Source organism: Rutilus rutilus, assembly GCF_951802725.1.
Source record: "Rutilus rutilus genome assembly, chromosome: 23".
Classification (NCBI taxonomy): domain Eukaryota; kingdom Metazoa; phylum Chordata; class Actinopteri; order Cypriniformes; family Leuciscidae; genus Rutilus; species Rutilus rutilus.
In genome coordinates, this window is record NC_140233.1 from 4,028,528 (window position 1) to 4,052,928 (window position 24,401).

Here is a 24,401-nt window from a genome sequence, read left to right on the forward strand (position 1 = left end):
TACTGAACGTGAAGGTTTTTTTTTTTATTAAAAAATTTTTTTTTTTACATAGCCTACATACATATAATAAGGAAGTAACATAAATGTGAGGGTCAAAGTCACCGATGACCAGTGACGTCATCCAGGGTTCAGTTCCGTTCAGTTACTGAAGGTGCGCGCTGCGTGTGTAGCTACACCAGCGTTCAGTGCGCGTGCCTGCCTGTGACCATCATCATCACCACCACCACCACTATCATCATCATCATCATCATCACCACCAACCAACATCATCATGATGATGACACGCGTGCGGTCCGCGGTCTCCAACATCATCGGCGGCATCATGGCTTCGGGCTCCAGCGCGACCGAGGCTCACCCGGATCTCCCGGCCCGGTTCCGGTACAGCAGGCCGGATTTCCTCGCGCTGTCCCCGGACGAGGTGGAGTGCTCTGCGGATCACATCTCCAGACCCATCCTCATCCTCAAGGAGAACAAGCTGCCCTGGGCCGCCGGTTACGCGGAGTGAGTACGCGGATGCTGCGGCATGTGTGTGTGTGTGTGTGTGTGTGTGTGTTCGTTCTCATCATGATGAGAATAATCACATGAGAGTTTTATGAGAATCACATGAGGAATAGAGAATGCAAGATCCATGACACGCATCCATACTTTCATTTCCATCCATGCAGGTTTAGCTAGGGCGCATGCGCGCATTTTGCGCATTATATCATAATCTGATTCTGATAAACTGTCATGTCGGCGATTAGAGTTTATAGTTGTAAGCATGCAGGTGTGATGTTGTGTAAAGCAGACTAGCACCTTTTTTCTTTTGTTCGTTATAGCCTAATTTTGTTTTTGGTCCTCTGGCACTGTTTTATTTTTATTTTAAAATACAAAAATGTATTTTACTAATATTTTATTTAACTTTATTCTTAGTTAAAGAATATATATATAATTTATTTTTATTTAGGTTTTAGTAAAAAAAAAATTAAGTTAAAGTCTTTCCATCTAATATATCTATTTCGCTTTATTTCAGCTTTATAGTTATATTTAACAATAACAATAATAGTTAATTTACAAGAATGACAACAAATATATTTAACCATTTAGCAATAAGCATAACATATTTTGTATAACCTGTAGTCAGTGATTTGATTACATCAAGTAAATGAATATACTTCAGTCCAGTACAGTCTCATACACTCCGATTTGGAACATCTTCAAGATGTTTAATTCACCTTTAACTCTCGGATACGAGACTCACTCACTTCCCTCCCTGATGTCGGTCTAGAGAAGTGAGATTGACAGGGAAAGATCTCTCGATGCCGGATCACATGACCAACTCTCAGGAGAACATGCACTGTTGTGTTTAACTGGAGCAGTTTATTAACCAGAACAATCTATCTATCTGTCTGTCTGTCTGTCTGTCTGTCTGTCTGTCTGTCTGTCTATCTATCTATCTATCTATCTATCTATCTATCTATCTATCTATCTATCTATCTATCTATCTATCTATCTATCTATCTATCTATCTATCTATCTATCTGTCTGTCTGTCTGTCTGTCTGTCTGTCTATCTGTTATTCTATCTGTCTATCTGTCATTCTATATATCTGTCATTCTGTCTGTCTGTCTGTCTATCTATCTATCTATCTATCTATCTATCTATCTATCTATCTATCTGTCTGTCTGTCTGTCTGTCTGTCTGTCTGTCTGTCTGTCTGTCTGTCTGTCTGTCTATCTGTCATTCTATCTATCTGTCATTCTGTCTGTCTATCTATCTATCTATCTATCTATCTATCTGTCTGTCTGTCTGTCTGTCTGTCTGTCTGTCTGTCTGTCTATCTGTCATTCTATCTGTCTATCTGTCATTCTGTCTGTCTGTCTATCTATCTATCTATCTATCTATCTATCTATCTATCTATCTATCTATCATCTATCTGTCTGTCTGTCTGTCTGTCTGTCTATATGTCATTCTATCTATATCTGTCTGTCTGTCTATCCAGAAGACAAAGTCATTTCGTCAAAAAGAACACCCTGAAATGTCTAAGTCTAAGAACCAAACTAGGTTAAACAATGATTGGCAAAAACCCTAACCATAAACTGAGTGGTTAATGTGTGTTTTTAACCTTGAACCTGACGCTGAAACCTGATTGGTTGTGAGAAATGTTGTTCCTGGAATCCAGTCACATTTTATACATAAAAAGCAGCATTTCCAGCAACAGGAATGAGACGTCACAAATGTCCCTGACGAATGATGTGTCTCCTCTCAGGACAGGCTGTGAACTGTGTGAATCCCATTAGATCATCATTAACTAATCAATGAAGATGCAGAAATCAGTTTCCGTGGAAACCCTGTTGTGATGTGGGCGAATATCAGATGTGCATGAGTCTCGTGTGACTCTTCTGAGATGATGATGGCAGAGATTAGGAGCTCGAAATACAATATTTGAAATGGTTCTCTGATATCTACATAGAAGGTATGTGGCTTAGGCAAGGGCCAAAATTCTCCAGATACGGTTTTACATGTCCATTTACAACCTTAGGATTTGTCCCTAGAATGAAATGGGCTGTTATTACCTTATTCGGAAGGGTCATGAATAATAATGTTGAGCTGTGCTCTGATTGGCTGTTTCACAGATTTGTACGCAGGAGCTGTGATGTACTCTGAAATACAAACGTGCAAAATAATCATACTTCAGTTCTCAAACCAAAAAATATTTGAACTAATTGACTAGATGCGTTCGTCTCAACTTAAGCAAAATGAACTATTCCATCATCATTATGCCAAATGTTTGTCAGTGTGAAAGGCTCTTGAGTCTTTTTGGGTTATCATGACATCAAAATGGACCGTTCTTATTTTTTTTATGGAATATTGTAGTATTTATTAACCGTGCACATCACTGTTTTAAAATTCAGGTTCCTGGTAATCTTGAATCAGAATATCTTCCCCTCCCTTTATAATAGCAACATCTCTTCTCTTCTCTTCTCTTCTCTTCTCTTCTCTTCTCTTCTCTTCTCTTCTCTTCTCTTCTCTTCTCTTCTCTTCTCTTCTCTTCTCTTCTCTTCTCTTCTCTTCTCTTCTCTGATGACGAGGGCGGGGCAACCTGTCAATCACTTGAGATCCACGTATATCCGAGTTAAATGGCTTCTCAAACAAGAACAAATGTAGGGCGGGGCTTGATTTTGTCTGTGGGGAATTGATTGGTTTGGTTTGCAAACCAAACCAATCAATTCCCCACAGACAAAATCAAGCCCCGCCCTACATTTGTTCTTGTTTGAGAAGCCATTTAACTCGGATATACGTAACAATAGGGAAGAAAAGACTATCACAAAAAATATAAAGCAGAGACCACACTGATTGGTCCCTAACTCATTCTGCTTGCAATCACATCATTCTCTAGCCTGACGTCGTCATACTCAGATTCTAGTCATAATGTGAGTCTGATACTTCTCCATAGAGATTTGATTATGGGGCGTGTCTCAACCGAACCAGGAAAAAAAAAAACCTCTGCACTCAATTGGATAGACCTACAACCAATCAGAGCAACGGAGTAAATGACGCATGTTCTTCATTCATATTTTCAACCAACAAAATGTCGCGGCTCTCTGTTCCTCTTTTAAAATGAATGCGCTGTGGATATCTTCTATAACAGACGCGATGGCGGAATCTACACATGATGTTTCATAAACAAAGTTCGGGAGGAGCACGTACAAATAATCAATCCAATATCAACTTGTCATCAAACAATACCATGTCTAACGTTACCCATCTATCAGCATGAGGAAGCATATTCACTCTGTAAACTTACCTAACACTCCTTGACAGTTTTTCAGCATCCCTCCACCACCCCGAATCCTCACTCTTGTCTTGTTCTCTCACAACCAGGAATACGGGGGAGTATGGCTACCGAGCCCACAGCCCTCTCCTCGGACAGCACGTCATATACGCATTCTATCGACTTATTTGTGTGAAATCTTATATACGCATTTATTCTAATTGACTTATTTGTAAATGTGAACTCGTGAAATCTCAATTCTCCAGCAGCAGTCGTCTTTGTTGTAAACTAATTCAAATCAAGCGCTCTTTGGTGACGTGGATGATTACGTTACCGTTGCTCATCTGTCCATCATCGTATAAAGCCCGCCCTGACAATTTGATTGGTCCGAACAATTTTTGTTCGGGCATAATAGCTCCTCAACGGAGCGAGTCCAGACCGAACTTCCCGACCAAAAAAATGTTGTGGGCGGGGTTCGGGCTGGCACCCAGGCTAATCATTCTCTATAGGGCACAGCTGATTGGTTCCTGCTGTATCAGTAGCCAATGAGCTCGCAGCTCAACCTTCAAATACTTGGTCAAGCATTTGCTGTATGAGTTGAAGCACGCTTTAAGAAACCCTCCTCCTTCCCCAGCTCCACCTGTATAGATCTGCTACGGGTAATTCGTGTATGTTATGTTGTACAGCAGCAGCAAGTCTTACTTGCTCAATTCTGTGCTATTCATTATCTATCCATTACCATGCCAAACACTCAGAGAGTTGTCATGACAGAACTTCCATTTCATGCTGATTTTAAAGCTGCCTTCTCCTTGATACCCGCATTTATCCACATATCCACTGCCTTACACCGTGTCCTAACCAGACGCGATGCGATTCCAGCGACAAGCAATTTGCCTGTCCACACAAGAAGCGATGCGACTACGAGATGCGTCAAAATCAATCAAAACCCACAGCCAGTCAGAACAGCGTGTAGGTGGAGTCAGCCAATCAGAACAGTGTGTGGGCGGAGTCAGCCCATCAGGACAGCGTGTGGGCGGAGTCAGCCCATCAGGACAGCGTGTGGGCGGAGTCAGCCCATCAGGACAGCGTGTAGGTGGAGTCAGCCAATCAGAACAGTGTGTGGGCGGAGTCAGCCCATCAGGACAGTGTGTGGGCGGAGTCTCGTGGCGAGTGCACGGCACCAGAGAGTAATCTTGACGGCACTCGCAAGAAAATGGATAAGCACATAATCAAATTCACAAATAATACACCATTTAAACATTATTAAATATACATACTGAGTAACTAAAGCAATCTTTGTCAAAGAATACACTTGTTTGTTCACAGTTTGAACGTTCTTGTTTCCATTTGTTAAATTTCAAGATCTGAGGTGAATTATCCATTGTTGCTTTTACAGCTTTAAAGCTGGAGCACTAAATGATATTCAAAGTCACATGACACGCTTTTAACATTAAAGCACATAAACAGTGCCTGAGATTATCATCGCCACACTTTGTGTTTGTTGTTCCAGCGCGACGTCGCAGAAAAATAGAATCGTTGTGTGTCGCCGTCGCGGCTGGTTAGGACAAACACTCTGATTAACACGGACAATAACCTTTTATTGCTTGTCGTTAGGACACAGTGTGAAGCCTGGTCTACACTAGGGTTGGGTATCGTTTGAATTTTAACGATTCGCATTTCGATTCTGCTTATCAATTCCTATTCTTATCGATTCCTGTAACATTGAAAAGATAACTTTTATATCTTTATATATATATATGTCACGTTGTTAATGGGGAAACTGTAGCTGTGATGATCTTCTGTGTCTCGACTCTACAGGGTGATCAATGCAGGTAAAAGTGCCCTGAACGAGGACCAGGCGTGTTGTGAGGTGGTGGAGCTCAGGAAGAGACCCGCTGACCCGTCCAGTCCCAGTTACACTCCCACCAGGAGACGCTCCTCTCTGCCCGGCGCTGACATACTGGAAACCATCGACAGCACGGTGAGGTTCACAATCTATACTGGGAGAAGGGCTTCCCACAGATAATGAGAGATGGTCCATAACACACTCAGGTTTTAAAGTGCCCCATTGTGCTATTTTAATTAAAGGCTCCTAGTTTTGTTTGGGATCTCCTACAACAGGTTTACCAAGGTCAAAAAACACTTATAATATACATTGCAGCGTCAGCTCTTTTCTCACTGTGTCTAAACAATTCGATAAAGGATTCGGTCTCTCTAAACCCTGCATTCCTGAGAGCCTGCTCTGATTGGTCAGATGGCTCAGTCTGTTGTGATTGGTCAGATGGCCCAGTTTGTTGTGATTGGTCTACTCTGCTCTGATTGGTCAGATGGCCCAGTCTGTTGTGATTGGTCTACTCTGCTCTGATTGGTCAGATAGCAGACAATACAGAATCACTTCTTTTTTTGAGACACAATAACTAGACCTTTTCCTTCTACATTCACAAACATCTATATTACACACTACATGAAAGGTAAGCTGAAAAGCGTAATAGGGGGAACTTTAAAACTACCACTTTAAAATTTGCATCTTACATTATCAGCAAATGACAATGAATAGGACCAGAGGACGAACAACAAACTGTATAAAAGTAACCCTACAGTGGATAAAAGTTGCATCTCTTCTTTCAACAATCGCTGGGATCAGATTATAAATGGGTCAAAATTATCGAATTTTCTTTTATGCCAAAAATCATTAGGATATTAAGTAAAGATCATGTTCCATGAAGATATTTAGTAAATTTCCTACCGTAAATATATAAAACATTTATTTTTGTGAGTGAATGCAGCACAAGCGCGAACATAAATGCACAACTTTAAAGGAGATTTTCTCAATGTTTAGATTTTTTTGCACCCTCAGATTCCAGATTTTCAGGCCAAATATTGCCCTATCCTAACAAACCATACATTAATTGAAAGCTTATTTATCCAGAATTCAGATGATGTATAAATCTCAATTGCAGAAAATTGACCCATGTGACTGGTTTTGTGGTCCAGGGTCACATTTATAGACCTTCTGTAGCTCCGCCCCTTTTCAGCGCTGCGCTCGTTGTCTTTTGTCTTCCGGTCTGTATTTCCACAGCCATCTTGCATTTATGAACGAAGATCTTCACAAGACATCTGCTTCAAGCATTATAATCCTCATGATAACTTTCGCTAACTTTACATCAAGTAAATCCACTTCACCAGCTAGTTACTCTTTAACAGAGATGCCATAGAAGAATACAGAGCAAAGCACAAAGACAATATTCTAAAGATGGCTGCGCGCGTGTTTCTCTGGCGCATGAGGTCTATAAACAATGCTGAATAATCACAGAATGATTCGATTTCTTGTTTCTGCAGGAGGTGAAGGAGCTGGACTTCCACTACTGGGGTCTGTTTGATGGTCACGGTGGTCCTGGAGCTGCTGTTTTCGCAGCCAAGTTTCTCCACCTGCACATCGAGGAGCAGCTCCAGGAGATTCTGGAGATCCTGCAGAACCCGTTGCTCCAGCCGCCCACGTGTCTAGGCGAGGAGAACCCCGTACACCACCTCCCCCAGCTCCACCTGTCTGCCGGAGGCTCCCAGCGAGGCCTGTCCCGGGCCGCCTCGCTCAGGGGGGCCGCGGGGGCCCCGGGGTCCCCAAACACAACGGCCCCGCGCTTCTTCATGGAGAAGAAGATCAAACAGGAGAGTCTGGTGGTGGGAGCCATAGAAAACGCCTTCAAGGAAATGGTGAGTGTTTTTTTCATAGACAGTAAAATAAATGGACGCATGACCCCATTGGATTCAACGGAGAAAAGTGAAGTCAATTAGAAGCTCTCACTTCCTGATGGCTGAGCGTACTGCGCAGACTCAAACTGAGCTTGATGACGTAGATGTGACGTGAGCAACCCGTCTGTCTTCTAGTAGCTGTGCCAAGAGAAATCTGAATCATTCCCTTCCGAATCTTGCAGAGACGGAGAGTGTGAGTAGGAGCTGTCCATGAGCTAGGAGCAGGAGAAACTTTTGCTAAGTATTCTGATTAATTATTTTGTCATTTTGCCTCCACGTCCCCCCGATTGCCCGCGAGCTTCTCCTCCTGTCCATACGGTAATCTCTCTACTGTGCGACAGAGAGTCGCGTGGTTATGACGCAATCGTTAGCCTATTTTTACAAAAACTGCTTCTACGGGGCCATACCGTAAGATACAAGGTAATGGAGCCTTTTATACATTTTCGTGTTTCTTTAGAAATGAATAATGGACAAATGGAGTCTTTAAACGCCTCAGATGTAAAGTTATTCGCTGTCAAAGTGACGCCAAAATGAATGGGAGTCAATGGGATGCTAACAGCAGGTGATGGTCCGCTAATCAATGGCGGCGCCCGGGGAAGCTTCAGGGTTATCTGAATGATTGCCCCCCTGTTTTTTTTGGATCAGGAATCTGAATCTCACTCGGCCACTAGATGGCAGGCTGAGATCTTGAATGATGCATTCATGTAAATGAGCTGAGCTCAAAGAATCCTGAGGAAAATGATCATGGTTTCCAGAATAATCTGAAGCAAACCGTTTTCAACAGTGATAATTATCATGTTTCTTGAGCATCAAATCATCATATTAGAGTGATTTCTGAAGGATCATGTGACACTGAAGACTGGAGTAATGATGCTGAACATTCAGCTTTGATCACAGGAATAAATTACACTTTACTATATATTCACGTAGAAAACAGATATTTTAAATTGTAATAACATTTCAGTCTTTTTACTGTATTTTTAATTAAATAAATACAGCATTGTTGAACAGAAGAGACTTCATGCAAAAATATTAAAAACTCTTAGTCTTAGTGAATGTTTAAATGGAATTGAATGTAAAATAAATGTAGCTTTTTTTTGCTTTGCATTGATTTTTAAAACAGATAGAAAACAGATTGTTTTAAAATACATTGTAAAGTTTTGCACTGATTTGAAATATCTTTGGGTTGAGTTGTCCGTGTGTGTGTGTGTGTGTGTGTGTGTGTGATCTCAGGACGCTCACATCGCTCGAGAGAGGTTGGTTTACTGTATCTCTGGAGGATGTACTGCGCTGGTCGTGATGTATTTACTGGGAAAACTGTACGTGGCCAACGCTGGCGACAGCAGGTGAGGCTGAATATCACCAAACCACATCACCGTTTCATAAAGCATAATTCATATATTCTTATTTAAGAGAGCTTATGTCTAGACTGAAGATATAGTAATGACTATATGACTATAATAATAATAATAATTTCAACAATACATACACTATCGTTCAAAAGTCTGCGGTCAGTAAGATTTGTAATTAATACTTATTCAGCAAAAATGCATTAAATTGATCAAAATTGACATTAATAATGTAAGAAAAGATTCAATTTCAAATAAACGCTGTTCTTTTGAACTTTTTATTCATCAAATAATCCTGAGAAATAAAATATATCATGGATTCCACAAAAATATGAACTGTTTTCAACACTGATAATAATCATAAATGTTTCTTGATCATCAAATCCTCATATTAGAATGATTTCTGAAGGATCATGTGACACTGAAGACTGGAGTAATGATGCTGAACATTCAGCTTTGATCACAGGAATAAATTACACTTTAAAATATATTATAAATTGTAATAATATTTCACTGTTTTTACTGTATTTTTTATTAAATGAACTCAGCCTTGATGAGCAGAAGTATTAAAAACTCTCTTTAGCAGCATCGTCATTATCTGTTCTGTTTTACTCTTTTCTTCTCTGGAAGATTCCACACATTCAGTTTATTCAGTTTTGTGCAACTATATCAATTCTATTCTGTTATATGATGTTCTGTTACTCAGAGTAGAGTGGAACTGATAGACTTTAATTCTATTCTGTTTCAGGGCTCTGATCATCCGGTCGGGAGAGATCATTCCCATGTCCAGCTCCTTCACTCCAGAATCGGAGCGCCAGAGACTTCAGTTCCTGGTGAGAGAAATCTGGGAATTCTGATCCGGTTTATTCAGTAATCCAAACGTTTATTCCTCAGATGTGTCATGTTCAGAATGTGGCCTTGGGAAATGTTGTTTTCCGCACTCGGATGTTTGTTTGGATTCTTTCAAGGACGAGATCCCTGATTATGAAGCATGTTTGCGGTTTCCCAGCAGGAAAAACTCCACTGTTTTTCATCTTTGTCCCGTTCTCTCCCAGGCTCACCTGCAGCCGTCACTGCTGGGAAACGACTTCACCAACCTGGAGTTTCCCAGAAGGGTCACGAAAAAAGAGGTTGGGAAGAGAATGCTGTACCGAGACTTCACGATGAACGGATGGTGAGCTTGACTATCGGGAACAGTTAATATTATTCTGCTCATGAACCGCACACGTATAAAGAAGAGCGTCCGACTGACATGCAAAACGACCAATCACAGTTCATTCTGATTCCATGCCTTTATCATATCTCAATAATAGACCAGAAAACTCAAATAATGAATAAAATATAAGCAAATAATTACTATATATGTATCTATTAGTAGGGATAGTTCACCTAAAAATTATATGAATGTCATTCCAAACCCAAATGACTTTGAATATTTTGAATAATGTGCTTCTTTTTTTTCATGAAATTTTTATCAATGGAGAATGAATCCTTCTAGCATCAAATGGGATTCAAAAACACAATAAAGGCACCATACCTGTTATCAATATGACCCTTGCACAATATTCCAAGTCTGCTTCATTGATTCTGTTATTTTTCTGTTTATTACTGGGAACAAACTGTCCTATATACTGTATTTTTTTTATATGTAAAGTCTCTTCTGCTCACAAAGGCTGCGTTTATTTGATCAAAAATACAGTAAAAATGGTGCAATATTACAATTCAAAATAGAAATCCTTCAGAAATCACTCTAATATGATGATTTGATGCTCAAGAAACATTTATGATTATTATCAGTGTTGAAAACAGTTCATATTTTTGTGGAATCCATGATATATTTTATTTCTCAGGATTATTTGATGAATAGAAAGTTCAAAAGAACAGCATTTATTTGAAACTGAATCTTTTCTTACATTATTAATGTAAATTTTGATCACTTTAATGCATTTTTGCTGAATAAATATTAATTACAAATCTTACTGACCGCAGACTTTTGAACGATAGTGTATGTATTATTGAAATTATTATTATTATTATAGTCATATAGTCATTACTATATCTTCAGTCTAGACATAAGCTCTCTTAAATAAGAATATATGAATTATGCTTTATGAAACGGTGATGTGGTTTGGTGATATTCAGCCTCACCTGCTGTCGCCAGCGTTGGCCACGTACAGTTTTCCCAGTAAATACATCACGACCAGCGCAGTACATCCTCCAGAGATACAGTAAACCAACCTCTCTCGAGCGATGTGAGCGTCCTGAGATCACACACACACACACACACACACACACACACGGACAACTCAACCCAAAGATATTTCAAATCAATGCAAAACTTTACAATGTAAAATATCTGTGAATATATAGTAAAGTGTAATTTATTCCTGTGATCAAAGCTGAATGTTCAGCATCATTAGTCACATGATCCTTCAGAAATCACTCTAATATGAGGATTTGCTGCTCAAGAAACATTTGTGATTATTATCAATGTTATGATTATAATGTCTTTCAAACAAAGCAAAAAAATCAAAAAAACGTGCTGAGCCCAAGCATTTCAACAGTAGTGTACACGTGGCTGCTCAACACTGACGCTGATGATTTGATAACTCTATGCTTTGGCATCAGTACTCACTGTCTGTGTCTGCAGCTCTCCTGAGTTTCCTCTGTTCGCTTCAGCTGCGGTCTGATGTTTGTTGTGTTGCTTTGTTCAGGGCGTACAAAACAGTTCAGGAAGAAGATCTGAAGTTTCCACTCATATACGGAGAAGGAAAAAAGGTAAGATGGCAGTTAGACGTATTCCTGCTTCACAAAGGTCATACAGGGGTCACCTCAGAGTTAAGCGTGTCTTGAAACGATTGCCTGTGTCTCTCGCTTTTCTACACTCTTAGAAAAAAGGTTCTATATAGAACTCTAGGGTTCTTGACTCAATTTTAAAGAACACTTTATGCCAAAAAGGTTCTATATAGAACTCTAGGGTTCTTGACTCAATTTTAAAGAACACTTTATGCCAAAAAGGTTCTATATAGAACTCTAGGGTTCTTGACTCGATTTTAAAGAACACTTTATGCCAAAAAGGTTCTATATAGAACTCTTGGGTTCTTGACTCGATTTTAAAGAACACTTTATGCCAAAAAGGTTCTATATAGAACTCTAGGGTTCTTGACTCGATTTTAAAGAACACTTTATGCCAAAAAGGTTCTATATAGAACTCTAGGGTTCTTGACTCAATTTTAAAGAACACTTTATGCCAAAAAGGTTCTGTACAAGGAGAAACGTCTTAAATGATTGTGTAATACTTTCATGTTTTAGGGCATATTTCATTTTTCTCTAGTGATAAAATATGTTTATGAGCTGTTTAATTCATACATTTTGAAAATGAATTAAAACAATGAATTAGTTAAAACTAGTCTAACACAAATTCATGGCAATCTACACACACAGGATGATTTTCAAATTCAACATCCAGCGGATGCAGCAATTAATTCGTACATGTTTGTTGAAACGGTTAGAAAAGTACAAAAATATTTTTTGAATTGTGTTTTGCATTTGTATGAGCTATTTGGAAATGGCATTTTGTGAATATGAGTTGCTTGCAAATATATAAATGAGTTTTTTCTGAATGTGAATTGGTTTACACATTAGAGATTAGAGATTAATTTCAGTTCTGTCTCTTTAAGAAAGAATTAAAAGGTGACCTCAATGACTTTACAAGGATCTTTCTAGCTTAATCTTTGGCCATATTTGGAGAATGAACTATCATTTCAGAGAAGTTGAGAAAGAGGAAAAAAAAACATCAAGGCCAAGCAAAAGAAATCTCCAGTCATCTTCAGACGTTCAGAAGCAGTCGTGTCGTGAGATTGCACACGTCTGTTGTTCTGATGTCAGCGAGACCGAGCGATTGCAGAAAGAAAGGCTGAGGGAGTGACGGCAAATTTGACAGCTTTCTCTCTTCTGACCAAACGTGATCAATCTCTTGAAGTTATTCCCTCGTGTGGAAAGTCATAAAAACACTATCATGGATTTTTTTTGGGGGGAGTTTCTGAGGACGCTGGAAATGTGAGAAGGGTCCATGTTTAAGTCAGTCATAAGTAAGGGATAATGTAGAGCGAGGCGGTTGTTATAGCGAATACAACAGGCTGATTAGGACCTCTATAATCAGGACCCCGACGCAAAGCGCTATAACAACCGCGTCGCTCTACGTTATCCCGCTTATTACATGGCTACCCACCAAATAAATCAATAATTTGACACAAAATATTGATTTAAAAGGGAGTTTATTGATTTAAAAACGATTGTATTGCTTCCGCTAAAGAAAATAGTCTGTTACGTCTCTACAGTTAGAATCCTGCATCCATAGCAACGCTCTGTCATGGCAACGGTGTGTTATACTTCGCAGCATCTGTTATCAAGAAATAACACACCGCATTCTACAGTACATTAGAATTCAACCAAGCCATGTAATATATGCTAATATCACTGTTTTAGAAGAAAAGGTTCTATATGGAACCGTCAAGGGTTCCGTCATGGGAACATTTTATGAATTTAGTTTTAATTAGTTTATTTTGTTTCATTTGAATTCTGTCCTATCATAAAGAAAAAATGTAAATAACATGTTAAACATGAACGTTTTATGTGATCGTTTAAAGGGTCATATAATGCCATTTTTGTTAATAAAGTTAATATGATTCTTTAGGGTCTAAATGAAAAGTTTGTAATATACTTTAATTAAAAATTCTCATTAGTATTGTAAGAAAACACTCATTTTACCTGGTCAAAAACAGCTCTGTTTTCAGCATGCCGTTTAAGTGCATGTGTCTTTAAATGATAATGAGCTTTGCTCACCCCGCCCCTCTGTTCTGTGCGTACACCGTTTGTAACACAATAACATAATAACCATAACGCGTTGTTCATTATAAACCTGGGATTATGAATTATATTGAGAACGTAGTACATAGAAAACATGCCGTAATGTACCCTGAGTGTAAACAGCCGCATTCATCGTGAAGCGTGCAGCAAGCGATATGTAAAGATTAATATAAAGATTAATATAAAGGTTAATAAAACGTTACACTCACTTCTTCTTCTGGAGGTGCAGCAGGAACACGAATAGTTGGTACCGATCCTTTTTTCAGGAGCAGCTTCTTAGCAAAACCAGCTTTATACTGACCCTCGTTTGTAAAGCAGTCTGGTGTGTGAAATTATTTGCGCAAACATGAAAGCATTGACGTTGATCGTGAACGTCGAAACTCAGCCACTGCGTCTTCAGCGGTTCGGATTTAGGAACATCAAAATGATGCTGTGTTCGTTATTACACCCAAGAACACCACAATCACTTAGACGGCATTCTGCTCATAGACAGTGCTCCAGTGTATCAACAATCACGCACGGACTATGATTGACAGCTCGCTCACGAGCGAGGGCGGGTCTGTGTTGAAACGCAGCTGTCAATCAACAATCGTGGGAGGGGCGTCCGACCGCGTGACGTCACTAGGTCGAACGGCTCGATTTGAGAGAGGGGAAAACATATAAGGAGATAAAAAAAACACTGGATGGATTTTTATCATTTTATGATGGTTGTGTACAGGCACTGCCAACACACAATCAACTTGTAAAAGTGCATGTTCCATTACATGACCCCTTTAAGACATTTCTGGCATAAAGTGTTCTTTAGAATTGAGTTAGTTCTAAATGGAATCCCACTGAACCTTTTTCCCAGGAGTTGTTGCTGTCGGGGTGTTAATGTGTTCTGAGATCAGTGTGGTGTGTCTCAGCTTCTCGAGGCATCTGTTCTGATCCTCGTCTCGATAGCGCTCGGTTGCCGATATCAAAAACGACTCCGCCGCGACACGAGGGAGTCTGAGAAAGCAGCTGGTCGAGGGCATGTGTATTATTAACCAGCAGGGGCATTCTGGGAAAGATCTGCTCGCTGTATCAAACTAACCATCATGTACACTCTTAAAAATAAGGTTTTTTTCACAGTGATGCCATAGATAGAGGAACCATTTTGGTTCCCAAGTGAACATTGTTAAAGTCCTACTGTGGAAAATCCAGCTTTTAATGTTGTTTATGTGTGTATGTGGTGTTTTTAATATGCTTTAAGACAAACCATGTGTAAATTCATAAGTCGACACCATTGCTGAGTATTTCCTCCTTAAAACTGCAGTGAACCAAAGACAGTCTCAAACACACGCTTTGAAATCGCTGGTGTTTCTGACGTCACAAACTACCTTGTAACCAATCAGATCAACGTGTGATCGTCAACCAGTGGATCTCTGAGCTGAGTGAGTGAGTGGAGGCGGGGCTCATTTGCATATTCATAGAACCGCACATACTAAATGAGGCAAGGGTGTCGAGTTACATTCAAGATATTTTAAGGCATGAAGATGAAAAAAACGTTTAAATATGTTATTTTGGAGATCAAAGATGAGTTTTAAGAGATAAAATGATTGACTACAGGAACAGCTTGAATGTTGATTATTTTCCTCATATTCTCCATTGTTGCGGCTCCTCTCTTCCCAGTCTGTCAGTAACGCTCTGTTTACTTCCTGTCTCTATGAAGCCCCTCCTTCTGAAAAGCACACTGTGCTCTGATTGGTCGGCTGGATCAGTGTGTTGTGATTGGTCGAGCGCTTCGAGTGTGTTTGGGAAATGTCCCGCCCCTAATTACCATAACCTCCATTTTAACACACTACTGACTAACTCAACCAGGCCCCGCCCCTTTATTCTGCGTATGAATTATTATAATGAGGAATATTGTGACGTGTTCGTTCCCGGGAAGAAACTCAAGACTACAATGAGTTCAGAAACACTCACACTGATATAGAGAAGAACGTTTTCATGCTCAAATAGCAACACTACACACTATTAAGAAAGATTTAAAAATCTTAAGAACCTTTTTCCACTATAAAAACCGAACGTTTGTTCATGGATCCAATAAAGAAGCTTTATCTTTAGGAGTGTAGAGACGCTCTTTAGTTTGACTAGGAAATACGGCACATTAGGGAAGTAAACGGTTGGAAAGCTGTCTCGTGTTGGCATATATGAAGTGAGTTGTGTGTGTGTGTGTCGCTCAGGCTCGTGTTCTGGCCACCATCGGCATCACTCGAGGACTCGGCGATCACGACCTGAAGGTTCACGACTCTGACATCGCTATCAAACCCTTCCTCTTGTGTTCTCCCGAGGTTTGTCATTCACCTCACACACACACAAACACACTCCAGATGACTTCATTACTTCACTAGCTAAGCAAGACCACGGTATTATTGTTTTTTGGCACATCACTGTAATGTCATGTTTGTTAAACAAGGTACCATGTTGTTTGGTCATGATTTTACCATGCTTTTTGGACATGGCACCATGGTATTATCATGTTTTTACTGGATTCTTTTGTTGTTGTTTTTATATAATGCTATAGAGTGTGTGGCAGGGTTATTATCATTAACTAAACATTTTCATGAATTGAAACAAAATAAGCATTAACTGCATGTAAAAAATGAACTTATTGTCAGCTACATCACTGCTCATTTTCATTTAATTCAAGGTGAAGTACTAATATAACTAAAATAAAAGGAAATAAAACAATAAAAGGAAATAAAAACTATATAGACGTTTTTAAAAAGTGTCAAAAATACAACAAAATGACAAAAAAAAAGAAGTATATTAGTATATCAATAATACTTACATTTACCATGGCATTAGTATGTTGTTTGCAAAAAGTACCATGGTATTACTGTGTTTTAATCATGGCATTGTTTCTTTGGGAAAGGGTAAAATATGTTAAATATGTACCATGCTTTGTTTTTTAAACAAGGTACCATGGTATTACTGTGTTTTTGAATATTGTACTATGGTATTACCATGTAATGTACCATTTCTATATTATTTGGAAAAAAGAGCCATTGTGTTACTGTTTTTTTATTGTATTACCATGTTGTTTGGGGATATTTACCATGGTATTATGATGTTTTTGGAAAGGGTATGATAATATCACGTTTTGTTGACTGTGTAACATGGTGATACCATGCCTTTTTTTTAAAACAAGGTACCATGTCCTGTGTGGACATTTACCATGGTATTACCATGTTTTTGGATGTGTTTTGCATGGTATTATCATGTTTTTTGGACATTTACTATGGTATCCCCCCCCCCCCCCCCCCCCAAAGGTATCATGGGAATGCCTTGTTTTTCAGACTCTTCTGAGTGTTTCGGAAGTAACTTGAAAATGCAGTCTACTGAATACATTAAAGTACTATGGTATTCCCATGTGATGCCGACAGCACAGTACTTTTGCACGGGTTTCTGGGTCAGTCATCGGGTCTGTTTGGCTCATTAATGTAAAGCAGCTTCTATACGTGATATAGCCTCAGATATATAGATAATGCTGTCTATCAGAGCCACAGTTGTCCTCTTGTGCTCGTGTTTACTGCTTTAAGAGTGAAGTGTTGGAGTTAAAGCAGTGACACGAGCCTCTCCTCAACTCTTCTGAAGCTCTCTTGATCTTTAATTCACACGCTGTGTAAAGTTCATCCACGGTTCGTCCCGCCGTCTGCACTTTCTCTCTCTCGGCTTCTCTTTGATCTGTTTTTCTTATTCCTCCTCCTCCTCTCCTCGATGCACTTTTCCCCCGTTATATGATTGTGCAACATGTAGACCTCAGTCAACTGTGCTCCGGTTAGATCGAGTCGTTCTTCTCCTGTCTGTGACACACACACTGGGTGAAAGGTCGAGGCTGGGTCACAGAGGACAACCTGACACTCGCATCAAAGATGATTTATATCCATCTGTCTATCCTTCCATCTAATATATATAAACCCTATAATAATAAATAATACAATATAACCATTCTAATACATTTTTATTAATTAATACATTTTATTTTTAAGTATTTTAATATATATATATATATATATATATATATATATATATATATATATTTAATATTTAAATATTGAATACAATTTATTAATTTATAAAAAGTATTCTAATATATATAAGTATTCTAATCTATTCTATATTCTAAAATATATTTTAAATAAAACAATGATTTTTAAAACAGATTTATTATTTAAATATATTGAATAAATTAATTTACAAGGAAATGTAAATTTAAAAAAATATATATACAACATCATATTCATGTATAAAATGTAATTATAATATTAATCATAATGTATCATATAATAAATTAAAGTCAAATGGATTAAATAATAATGTTATAATTTAAATATTGAATAAAATGTATTAATTTAAAATAAATTAAATGTGCATATCTTTAATATATTACATATTTTTAATTATTATTTTAATATCCATTTCTATCTAATATATAGGCTATATATTAATACATATGTGTTTAATTATTTGAATCTTTATATCTTTATATATATATATATATATATATATATATATAAACTAATATATAGATAATTAAATGGATTTATTATTTAAATATTAAATGTATTCATTTATCCATGTTAAATGTAAAATTGTTGACACCTTTTCATTAAAAAAAGATAGAATTATAATTAATACTTATATTTGATCCATTACGATTAATAGTATAATTGAAATAAAAGTCTGTTGTACAGAGCTGTTTAAGGAAGCATCTGTGAATGATCAGCCTGTGTTGATGTGATGCAGTGAGTCTGATGAAATGGGTCTCAGTCACGATGTGTGTGTCGAGAGTCTCTGACTGCATCTGACAGGCTTGTGGGATCGTGAGCGTTCGCCAGCCGGCTTTTAGATGGAAATTCAGCTTTAACCAAAAACACTGACCATCACGACAGATGTGTCCGGGATTTTACCACTGTTAAAAGCATGAGAAGATAAAAGACATCAATATTTAAGAAATCATTTTTTACAGACATTATATTCATTATTTATTACCCAATAATACACATTGTTTTTAAATTAATCAGCATCTATTTACTTGTGCATGTGTTTTTCTCTATTTTACATCTCATGTTACCTAATACATTTATTTTGTTTGGTTACAACTGATTTTACCCTGTTCTTGCCAAGAAAATAAGCTTTCTGATACGAAACAAACAAACTAAATAAATCTTAAATGTAAAATTTTTGATATATTTTTTTTATATATATATACTAAAAATGTCCATTTATAAAATCATAAAGTGGTTTATCACTTATTAGACATTTCTTTGAAAATTTGTATATACATTTTTTTATATTAAAACAATTTTTGATTATGTGATAATAATCACACTAAACGCTTCTTCTGTTAAGTTAAATAGCTAATTCGTGGGATGTTTCAGGTGTCCAGCTACACAATAATATAAAATCACTGATGTACCAATTATTGGCGCGTGAAAGTCGGATTCTATTAATGTTTGTGTATTCTAATACGTCATTTCTACAGGTGAAGGTCTATAACCTGTCTCAGCATGAGCACGGCGCTGATGATGTCATGGTCCTGGCTACTGATGGACTCTGGGACGTGTTGTCCAATCAGGAAGTGGCAGAGGCGGTATCTGGTTTCCTTGGAAACTGTGACCCTGATGACCAGCACAGGCAGGTTCCTCAGCTTTGGTTGAGTATCAACTATCTACTCGTGCACAGCATGAAGACACAGTACAGCATGATGGCCTGTGTTTGGTAAACGTTGACGAGAATGAGGTTTGGCGTTTAATATGAGATGATGAAACTCGCGCTCTATAAAAAAATAAAGGTTCCAAAAAGTGATGTCATAGAAGAATCATTTCTATCAGTGAACATTCTAAAAAGAATGTTCCAACATTTTGTGGGAAATAAAGGCATTGATGGTTCTATAAAGAACCTTCAACATCCATGGAATTGATCAATGGGTTCTTTATAGTGTAGAAAGGTTCTTTTTAGAATGTTCACTGAAAGATTCTTTGGGGAACCAAATGGTTTCATTATGTTTTAAGAGTGTGAATTGAAGCATAGAAGCTTCAGTGGTTGAAGATCTGGACTGGGAACTGGGTTGGAGGTTCAAGCCAAGAACCATCAGTGTTAATAAAGACGCATGAAGGACATTTCAAGATATTCCACACCCAAAGATTCACTCATCATTCATTCACACTCATGTTGTTCCTCAAGTCATATGGGTTTGGAAAGACATGAAGTTGTTGTAGTACTTCATTGTTCAGTCTTGAATTGGTCTTTGGTCTCGCCACACAATCACAAAACAATGAACAATACTCAACATCCACAAAATCAAAGCTTAAAATATTCACATTTCCCACCCCTTATTTAAAAGACGTTTGGTGTTCTATAACGACGACGAGATGGTAATAATTCAAAAACATGATTCAAGCGGTGTGTGTTGTGTCTCTTGTTATAGTCAAAGCTACAGCAATTTCATACAATAGATCGACTGACTTCTGCTTGGATCCTATGGTTTTCCCTGCTACTCTTGTACTTCTGTTTAATTTGACTTTATTCACAGATGGGGTAAAACACACTGGGGTGTGTTTGCCGTACAACGCCGTAACTCGCTGCTTCACTATCATAGTGTGATGATGCATCGCTGAAGAAATCAACTAGCGAGTCACGACCGTTTCCCGAAACCGTATTGTCGTAAACTGGTCGTTCAACCACGTTGGTTTATGACGTCATGTCGGTGTTGGAGTGATAACTTCTTTTAATGAATCTGTTTGAGATCGAATTAACGCTAGATGTTTCGCTATAAATTACAGTCATGTCATCTGAGGACTATTTCTCATTTTTCTCAGTTATTTTGCTTTATTTCCAGATTCAATCATAGACTCGTTCTTACGCTAGAGCTCGTTCACACATGCGCACTCTTCAAAAACAACACTTTAAATCTCTTGACAAACTAAAAGACGTAAATTACATTTGTATGTATCCTAAATAAAAGATATAGATTGCACTGAATGTCAGCTTGCTTATTTTGCTCAAGATGAGGATTTATTGAGTCCAATTGTCACAGGTCGAGATCTGTCTTTTCAAACACACAACTCTGCGATGCTGTTTGCGAATGTTCGTTAGAACGATAGTTTCGGGAAACACAGACTCGTTGAACTATCCTGATAACGACAGAACTTGCGCCCATAGTTGGCTAACGATGCTTTCGGGAAACACACCCCAGTTATGTTATACCCTAAAACACTCAATTAAACTACTATAATTGAGTAAATGATGATTGAACGTCGCGTTTGGGTGAACTATCCCTTTAATTTTGAGAGACTGATCTGAAGAGCATCTCCGTTGTTTCTCAGGTACACCATGGCAGCTCAAGACCTGGTGATGAAGGCCAGAGGAGTCTTGAAGGACCGAGGCTGGAGAATCGCCGGAGACCGGCTGGGATCTGGAGATGACATCTCGGTCTTCATAATTCCTCTAATGAACGGCAGTAAACAGCCTCAGCCGAGCTGACCAATCAGGTGGCAGGGCGCCAACCGAACGGGACTGAATCCATCTCTAACACGACGCTCGGATGCTCACACAGCGTCTTGCTGGAGTTTGTGGAACGCGCTCTGCGTCTGAGCTCATTTACAACACGGACATTTGCTTTTAAGACTTGAAAGTCAACATCCACTGACTTTGAAGACCCACGTCAACGTTCCCAACGTCCGCGTGGGACGATGGGATCAGTATATAAGTTATAACTTTGCACAATGACTGAAGGAGTCGTCCGACTCTTTGAAGTTCTCCGTGGACAGATGCGCACCCACCGCAGTTTGTTTATCCGCACTCATCTGGCAGCTAGGCGGAAACAACCGTGTTTTGTTTGTCCTTTCAGGATATTCATTTATCCTTTGAATGTTTAGTTTGCGGTTTTCCTTCTTTGCCTTCCTTGGAAAAAATCAAAGCAATTCTGGCTGTTATTTGTACATCCTGTTTTACAAGGACTGAAAATCAGTTTCGTTTCTCTCGTGCGCTGTATATTTGCAATAGCTAAATAATGCCGACTTGATCTTCCACTCGTCTCAGTAAGGTTTTTAGGATGTGTCAGTGGAGGAGAGTCATGTTCAGCGAGCATTACCGTTGATTTCTGTACGTGAATTAACACCTACCTGCAATCTGTTCGTCAGGGCTCCCGTGTGGAGGTTCGCTGAGGTCTGACTAGCGCTACATCATGTTCACAGTGGCACCTTCCTCTTCTACAGCACAAACCCGCTGTGAGCATTTGGAAAGGCTTTCGTATACACACACACACACGCATAATGTGCAAACACACACATATACACACTCCCCAAGAGAGTGGCCATCTGGTCAGCACAACCTGAGTGTGACCAAAACAAGACTAATTTGGCCATAGATTCAGCTGTGTGTGTGTGTGTGTGTGTGTGTGTGTGTGTGTACAGCTCTCTAACACTTTAGCGCAGTCGTTTGTGTGGGTGGACGGCACTGCAAGGGCATCACATGCTTACTAAAGGCAGGCACATTCTGGGAAGTGCACACACACATGCACTGCAACAATGATTCATAAACTGCTTATGTGGCTCCATTAATGCTTATTGAAATGGCCGACAGATTTTTAATAAAAACTCACTTAAGATGTTTCTAAATGTTTCTTAAATAACAGGAATAATTTCATATGTTTACCCAAATGATGTACTCCCTGTGTAAAACAACATAATTCCAGACAATTGTTAAAAGAATAAAGTCGTAAGTTCACACCAAACCAAATATGTTGTCATTATTGACCATGGCTTGTATTGTACGTGATATCGGTTATTCGCTGATGACTTCCCGCCGCGCTTTTCGAATGTGATTGGCTCTTCTCAAAATTCAAATTTGTTGCATTTTTCCAAGCGCTAAATTTGTTTTTGATTGGTGAGCTGGAGATTTTCGGTGAGTAATGATTTAGTTTTGATTGAGAAACGGACCATAATTTATCATGTGATTTAAGTAGACTCTGTACATCACAGTGCTAGACTACTTTTATGGTTTTAATGGACTTTTAAGGCGGGTAAACCATTTTGGCGCGAAGGATAGTCGCGGTCTTTGATGTTGATCGTTAAGTCATATAAAACACTAAAAGGAGTTTAAAAATACTCAAATTAAATGTGAGCTGAAGACTGTAAGACAGAACAGCACTGAATGGCTTATAATGTTTCATTTGCATAATATCCTAGCAAGCAATAGCCGTCATCTCGGTTAACTATAGACCCGATGTAGTAACCCAGTTCTAGCCAAAATAAACTTGAATTTGGTTACAAGTCGTTGTTGCCAAAATAACTTGCGAGATGTATGATATTCCATAATGTATGGAAGCTTGTTTCCGCCAGAGAATAAAACATTTTAAAAGATAATTGCGACTTTTTATCTCACAATTGCAAGTTTACATCTCGCAATTCTGACTTTATTTCTCAGAATTGCGAGATTTAAAGTCAGAATTGCGAGATATAAAGTCAGAATTGCGAGATATAAAGTCAGAATTGCGTGATATAAAGTAGCAATTGTGAGATATAAAGTCAGAATTGCGAGATATAAACTATTCTGAGATTCCTTAGAATTGGACTTTATATCTCACAATTGAGAGCTTATATCTCACAATTCTGAGAAAAGATGTCAAAATTGCGAGATATAAACTCGCAATTATGTGTTATAAAGTCAGAATTGCGTGATATAAAGTCGCAATTGTGAGATATAAAGTCAGAATTGCGAGATATAAAGTCAGAATTGCATGAAATAAAGTCACAATTGTGAGATATAAAGTCAGAATTGCGTGATATAAAGTCAGAATTGCGTGTTATAAAGTCAGAATTGTGAGATATAAAGTCAGAATTGCGTGTTATAAAGTCAGAATTGCGAGATTTAAAGTCGGAATTGCGTGTTATAAAGTCAGAATTGCGAGATTTAAAGTCAGAATTGCGTGATATAAAGTCAGAATTGCGAGATATAAAGTCAGAATTGAGAGATTTAAAGTCAGAATTGCGTGTTATAAAGTCAGAATTGCGTGATATAAAGTCAGAATTGCGAGATTTAAAGTCAGAATTGCGTGATATAAAGTCAGACTTGCGAGATATAGAGTCGGAATTGCGTGTTATAAAGTCAGAATTGCGAGATTTAAAGTCAGAATTGCGAGATTTAAAGTCAGAATTGCGTGTTATAAAGTCAGAGTTGCGAGATATAAAGTCAGAATTGCATGATATAAAGTAGCAATTGTGAGATATAAAGTCAGAATTGCGAGATATAAACTATTCTGAGATTCCTTAGAATTGGACTTTATATCTCACAATTGTGAGTTTATATCTCACAATTCTGAGAAAAGATGTCAAAATTGCGAGATATAAACTCGCAATTATGTGTTATAAAGTCAGAATTGCGTGATATAAAGTCGCAATTGTGAGATATAAAGTCAGAATTGCGAGATATAAAGTCAGAATTGCGTGAAATAAAGTCGCAATTGTGAGATATAAAGTCAGAATTGCGAGATTTAAAGTCAGAATTGCGTGATATAAAGTCAGAATTGCGTGTTATAAAGTCAGAATTGTGAGATATAAAGTCAGAATTGCATGTTATAAAGTCAGAATTGCGTGTTATAAAGTCAGAATTGCGTGTTATAAAGTCAGAATTGCGAGATTTAAAGTCGG

The 24,401-nt window shown here is 38.3% G+C and overlaps 1 protein-coding gene across 1 annotated transcript; it reads left to right on the forward strand.

The window, feature by feature from the left end:
- Positions 1-113: 113 nt before the first annotated feature.
- On the forward strand, positions 114-22,451 carry ppm1h (protein phosphatase, Mg2+/Mn2+ dependent, 1H). The gene is made up of 10 exons (XM_084397803.1): positions 114-501; positions 5,573-5,735; positions 7,094-7,465; positions 8,738-8,850; positions 9,602-9,686; positions 9,909-10,027; positions 11,568-11,631; positions 15,930-16,037; positions 19,235-19,386; positions 21,078-22,451. The coding sequence occupies exons 1-10, from the start codon at positions 272-274 to the stop codon at positions 21,232-21,234; spliced, it is 1,563 nt and encodes a 520-aa protein (XP_084253929.1). The 5' UTR covers positions 114-271; the 3' UTR covers positions 21,235-22,451.
- The last annotated feature ends 1,950 nt before the right edge of the window (positions 22,452-24,401 follow it).

What these genes read in the sequence shown, in the direction of transcription:
- ppm1h (XM_084397803.1), top strand. Translation starts at nt 272, where the DNA reads ATGATGATGACACGCGTGCGGTCCGCGGTCTCCAACATCATCGGCGGC. An exon ending in TGGAAACCATCGACAGCACG is followed by an intron (nt 5,736 to 7,093) that starts GTGAGGTTCACA and finishes TTGTTTCTGCAG; the next exon opens with GAGGTGAAGGAGCTGGACTT. An exon ending in GACTTCACGATGAACGGATG is followed by an intron (nt 10,028 to 11,567) that starts GTGAGCTTGACT and finishes TGCTTTGTTCAG; the next exon opens with GGCGTACAAAACAGTTCAGG.